The 6,403-nt window shown below is 49.0% G+C and overlaps 1 protein-coding gene across 1 annotated transcript; it reads left to right on the plus strand.

The window, feature by feature from the left end:
* The first annotated feature begins 4,037 nt into the window (after positions 1-4,037).
* Positions 4,038-6,163, plus strand: LOC101774559 (thaumatin-like protein 1). Its single transcript, XM_004959569.3, has 3 exons — positions 4,038-4,390; positions 4,500-5,196; positions 5,541-6,163. Exons 1-3 carry the CDS (start codon positions 4,339-4,341, stop codon positions 5,785-5,787), a joined length of 996 nt encoding a protein of 331 aa, XP_004959626.1. The 5' UTR covers positions 4,038-4,338; the 3' UTR covers positions 5,788-6,163.
* Positions 6,164-6,403: the final 240 nt, after the last annotated feature.

Consider the following 6,403-nt stretch of genomic DNA (forward strand, 5'->3'; position numbering starts at 1 on the left):
GCATCCATTTTGGATCTCAGTCTCATTCCATAATCCAGCTTTTCTATCTTTTTCCTTGCCATGCAGACCAGGTCCTCCTCCGTTGTCCACAGTAGCAGATGGTCCTATCCCACGGCAGGAACTGGATGTGTACGAGTGCAGGTAGCGTGACCACCATGTGGAGCTCGTCCGTTCTTCACAGTGCCAATGTCTGGCCTGTTCATGATTTGATAGTTTCATGCTTTCGTGGACCCGTCATGCCAACTCGACTATTCCGATCGGTGAGGTGCTGGTCCACCATCTCTGATGAACATGGCTGTGTTCTTGACTGTTTTCTCAACGTTTTGATTGTAGTTTTCAGTTTGACGGTTTCATTTCCTCGAGCAAAGAATGTCTGACTGCCAAAGCCCGGGCCTCTGAATCTTTTATGTCTTATAACTGGGAATCGTCAAATGCAAAGCGCAAGTGGTTGTTGCGGTAGGAGAGAAGATGATGCTCTTGCGAACCATGGGTTAGTTGGCGTGGTTCTTCGGTGGGTGACGCTGATGGTTGTTTGTCTTGATCTGTCATTCGATTGTTCAGTGTGTTGAGTATAATGTAAACGGGGCAGGCCGACAGGCAGCTAATAGGTCGACGTGCCTACCACTATAGCAGATCAGATATGTCTTCACGACTGCTTTGTCATGGTACTCTTGTTTTGTGCCAATGTTCTGCTTCAAGACGGCTGCAGGACCTGTAAGCTTTGATTCTTGTTCTTGGAGGTAGCCACGTGGTTTCGGTCGTACTATACATCCTCTCCTAAACGGTCTTGTCTGTTGTCTGCAAAGTTATACTCCCTATCAGATGGATCGTGATTACATTAGTGTTAAGAGCGTCTCCAATTGTATAAGTTAGCTGATAGCTCATAGTTGATGTGGTCCTATATAGTTTTGAAGATCGTGTTGGGAGAGAGAGTTGTATCGAAAAGTGAGTGAGATTAGTTCTTCATTCTACGCTAGTCTCGTACTTATTCTAACCTAGACTATTGTGTGAGAGAGTATTGCACTGTTTAACTAGTAAAACTCTAAGCTAGACTATTGCTCATATCTATTTGACTTCGCATGTTTCTCCGTCCTCACCTTTTCTTTTTGAGTAAATTCTCCGTCCTCAGTCCTCACCTGTCACCTGTTGAAATCACAGCACGATTCGGATATAACACTTGAGCAAGTTAGACTTGGGCCTGACACAATGGTCCACAATTGCATCATCTCCGGAGGGCTTCACTAGTGGGCCGATATTTAATTAGTGCAGCAGTAGTAACTCGGGCTTTCCTTCTGACCACTCAAAGGGCCTGGGCTCGTTCGTGGTGTTCTTTTCGAATGTTGTTGTTGTGTCATCCCGCCGCCGTGTTTCTTTTTACGGTCAAAAGTACTTAGTATGTACCATATATACATGTGATTTTTTTTAAAAACTGTATGGCTGTATACATGGCAGGTGGTGGGTCCTGGTCTCCTGGACCCTGGTGTAGCGGCTAGCGGGGAGATGATCACACACAAAATAGAAAATACTCATCGACCCAATGATGAGAACACACAGCCCAGCAAAAGATAGAAATTCTGAGCATAGCAGGAGAATCTCGCAATTGTCTAGGATTAATCCCGTCAGGGAGTGGTTAGAACAATGCACCTTTGATTAAAAAAATTCACGGTTTCCCCCCGAAAATGTGGATTGTACGGTCGGTTTATTTTGTCTGCGGCACTCGTAAACAGGGCTGCCGTCCATCTGAACTCAAGGCAAACAAAAAATTTGCGTGCGGCTGATTTACTAATAAACAAACAAGTACTCCCTCTGTTTATCTTATAGCACACTCATATCAAAATTCAAACTTTACAATCTTTGATCAATAATTTAGTCAACTATTTTTTATAATATAAACTTTATATGGTTAGATTTGTAATCAAATGTACTCTCCAATTATTATAAGTTAACTATAAACAATAGAATGTAAGATAAATGAACGGTCAAAGTGTAATCTAGGAGACCATGTCAAGTTATATCACATCTTATAAAAATAAACAAGGGTGTACTGGCCAAAGTAATCACTGCTAGTTGTTTATAGCAAATAGATTTGCATATAAAAAATTTAAAACCATATATAACGGGAAGTACATGTGTGTTTTTTTTTTTAATGGGATGATACATGTGTTGATTCGCTTGCATAGCCTTTAAGAAGGATGAGACCATTAGAGCAATTAAGGGCCTGTTTGGCAAGTAGGTGTTAAAGTTTAACACCCGTCACATCGGATGTTTGGATGCTAATTAGGAGTATTAAATATAGACTAATTACAAAACTAATTGCACAGATGGAGTGTAATTCGCGAGACGAATCTATTAAGCCTAATTAGTCCATGATTTGACAATGTGGTGCTACAGTAACCATTTGCTAATGATGGATTAATTAGGCTTAATAGATTCGTCTCGTGAATTAACACAGGGTTCTGCAATTAGTTTTATAATTAGTTCATATTTAGTTCTTCTAATTAGCATCCGAACATCCGATGTGACACTGTTAAAGTTTAACACCTCGTATCCAAACACCCCCTAAAGGAAAAAAATTAGGTATGTGCACCGTGTTAACTGCAGTTATGGTGATATTTATTATTGTTTTATTTAAAAAAGACTTATGCCATCGTTGTGTAAATTTGTTCCCTTTGTTCCACTGCGATAGTGCCAAAACTTGTTCAATTTATGCCGCTTGAATTAGTATGCCAACAGTATAAGTAGAGCTTGAGTCTAAATTTTACATAAGCAATGGCACGATGTTTAAACTGTAACTGACATAGTGGCACAAACCTGATTCTTCCAAGATTAAATCATACTACCTGTATCCCAAAATATAGCAATGTTTAGGTTTGCCCAAAATTAAACTTCTTAACTTTGACCAACAGTATTTTAAAAATAATTCATTTTAAATAGAAAATATTATATGATAGTTGGTTTCGTGTTGAATATGTTAAACTAGCTTTTGTGTTTATGAGTTTTGCTATTTATAGTCAAAGTTTAAAATATTTGACTAAGGACAAACGTAAATGTACTTATATTATGGGACGAGAGATGCATAAACTGAAAAAAAAAATACCACGGCACGTAATGCTGACAAAATGAGCTCTAGGTCACCCTGCAAAAAACAAAAAAAGAAAGAAGAAAAAAGTGAGCTCGAAGTCCACCTGTCAGAAAAAACGCATATGCCAATTCCCTACTCACATGAACTAGTGATGATACGGAGCAATTTGGCCCAAAGACAAAACACTTTGTGTAGCTTTGCTTTTAGCAAATAGTTCACGAGCTCTATCTCAAATACAGGAAGAAGAACACGAGCTGTTGCAGGCAGAAAATGTAGAACACTCCATGGAAATGGAGTCCTGAACTGTCGTCAATAGAATTTGCAACTAAAAATGAGCTGCACTTGCGTCTGTCAGAGTGTAAGATGGAAGCAGCGTGTAATTAAGTAGTGATGGCAGAGATGGGATGAAAATGAAATACGACTTTGGGCAAATGCAGATGCCGATTTACGCACACTTGGCGGCGAATTCGGAGCTCCCTCAGTGAGATTCTCCACCGCGAATCCCGCTTGCCGCCCGCCCTGGGATAACGAATGTCTCTGCAGCCCCACACATGGACACGGCGCATCTCCTCTAGATTCACAACGCCCGTGTTCCTCTCCCGGTTCAAAGCACTCGCTTCAAGCTACTGTAAAGCCGAAGCGGATCGGCGATCTAGCGTAAAGCAACCATGGTAAAAACTGCAAGTGATCATCATTAGAAATTTAGAAGTAGAATCAGACGGCGCAGCGGATCGGTAATTATGCATGCTTGGTAGCAGGTTTATCTCTCTTTCCATCTTCCATTCGCAGATGGAGATGGGCGCGCACGGCGCACATGAGTCGCGCTGATTGTTTCTTGCTGACAACTGACGCAAACCACGTGGATGCCCCCGATTGGGAGCTGCCCACTCGAACGTTGAGCCAGCTGCATCAAGATTCAAGGCCAGTGCCAGAGGCGCCACGAGACAGCGCTGCCCGATGCAGCACTGCAGCTGCCGGCTGCCGCAGCCCGCTCCTATGGTTGGCGCCTTGGCGGGCACAGGAGGAGTACAGGACAACCTGTTGACCGCTCACTGCGTCACTGACCCCTCTACACGCACCACCGTCCATCACGAGCTCCCATGTCCAAGCTCTCCTCAGCTCAGCTCCTCCTATAAGTCGGCGCATGATTGCATCGCTCCCTCTACAAAGTCCAATCAAATCAAGAACGAGACGCTGGGCGGCTATAGCCATCTCTCCTGTCTTCTGATCTTGCTAGCCGTCTCTACCTTTCCGCAATGGCGGCTCATCTGCTGCTCTCGGTGTCTCTCCTTCTGAGCTCACTCACCGGTACCGCGACGACGTCCTCGACGACCTGTCGATAGCCTTTTGCATGCGTGGCGACGCGGGTGTGCAATGCTGCGTGCTTACGGCGTCGTGTGTTGTTTGCTGTGTGCAGGGGCGGTGTCCACGACGTTCACGCTGACGAACTCCTGCGGCTACACGGTGTGGCCGGGGCTCCTGTCGAGCGCGGGGTCGCCGCCGCTCTCCACCACGGGCTTCGCGCTGGCGGCGGGGGAGTCCCGCTCCGTGGACGCGCCCCCGGCGTGGTCGGGCCGCATCTGGGGCCGCACGCTCTGCGCCGCGGATCCGGGCTCCGGCCGCTTCTCCTGCGCCACGGGCGAGTGCGGGTCCGGCGCGGTGGAGTGCGCGGGCGGCGGCGCCGCGCCGCCCACCACGCTCGCCGAGTTCACCCTCAACGGCGCCGGCGGGATCGACTTCTACGACGTGAGCCTCGTCGACGGCTCGAACCTGCCGATGGTGGTGGTGCCGCAGGGCGGCTCCGGGGCCACCTGCGGCGCCACGGGGTGCCTGGTGGACCTGAATGGGCCGTGCCCCGCCGACCTGAAGGTGGCGGGCCCCGACGGCGCCGGCATCGCCTGCAAGAGCGCGTGCGGCGCGTACGGGCGGCCCCAGGACTGCTGCAGCGGCGACTACGGCACCCCGGCGACGTGCCAGCCGTCGGACAGCTCGCAGTTCTTCAAGAACGCGTGCCCGCGCGCCTACAGCTACGCCTACGACGACGCCACCTCGACCTTCACCTGCACGTCTGGCACCGTCAGTTACCTCATCACGTTCTGCCCTAGCATGTCCAGGTAAACACCCATCCTAGATAATGCAAAGCTATTAAGCAATAGTACGCGCCATCAATTACTAGTAGCTAGAGAATGCCTTGTTGTACTCATGCGTTGCGTACCAGACACTGCTTCTGGAAAGCCCAGGCAGACGCGAATCATTGGCACGAACGTGCATGGCCATCAATGAAACAGATGTTTTGTTGATCGATGATCATGTACGCATATGATCACCCGTAGGTTTAACGTTTTGTGCCACCAAAATGATATCCTAACAATGTACATGACGGTTGGTACGATAACAGATCCTGTCACGTCCATGTCCGTTGTTCCCGCTAACCAAACTCTTGTTTCCACTGCACCAGCCTCAAGTCGTCCGTGAGCAGCAGCGGCGCCGGCGCCAGCACGAACCCGTCATCCGGCGGCCCGGGCCTGCCCCTGATCAACGACACGGTCTCCTTCGCCGGGCGGGGCGACGGGTACTCCTCGTACCCCTACGCGTCCGCGTCCGCGTCGGCGCCGTCGCTGTCGGCCCCAGGCCCCCTCGCGCTCGTCGCGGCCGCCGCGCTCACATGGCTCTGCGCCGCCCCGCGCCACCGGCTACGGTTGTAGAGCGAGCGACCGCCCCCACGCCGCCACGCGCATGGGCCGTGGCACCGGGCGCGGTCGCTGCTGCTCCCCCGCGTCCAGGGGTGGTAGGGAGGCAGCGGCCAGCAGGCACGGCAGCCCTCGTGGAGCCGCGTGGCCGCCCATGCGTCGGCCATGTGCCGGCCGGCCCAGACGTTTTGACCTCGGGCCGTAGTGCTAATTGTATAGAGAGAGACTAAAATCATTGTGGATCGGAGAGGGGTAGTATGATTTTTGCAAGCGAAGCAAGGTGGTCTCGGTACAGAGCTTGATATTGTTTAATTAGGATGGAGGGAGTACCCTCAAGATCGAGAACTGAGATTCCTTTTCGAGATGGGTGAATACACAGCAGAACAGAACAGAACCAGGTGGGTTGAGGACCTGGGGAAATGTGTGCGCACGATGGGTCGGTGGATCACAATCACATGACTGGCATGGGATTAACTTGTTTTCGTGGTCTCCGAAAAACTGAACCCCAGACCATGGATCGATTGGATGTTTATTTTTTTTATTTTTCATTTCTCTTAAACACAAAAAAATTGGATCGTGCCATACTGGCATGGGGTTGGTCTCTGATCCTGGCGCGAGGACGGAGTTTAAA

This window comes from Setaria italica, chromosome II, assembly GCF_000263155.2.
Source record: "Setaria italica strain Yugu1 chromosome II, Setaria_italica_v2.0, whole genome shotgun sequence".
NCBI lineage: Eukaryota > Viridiplantae > Streptophyta > Magnoliopsida > Poales > Poaceae > Setaria > Setaria italica.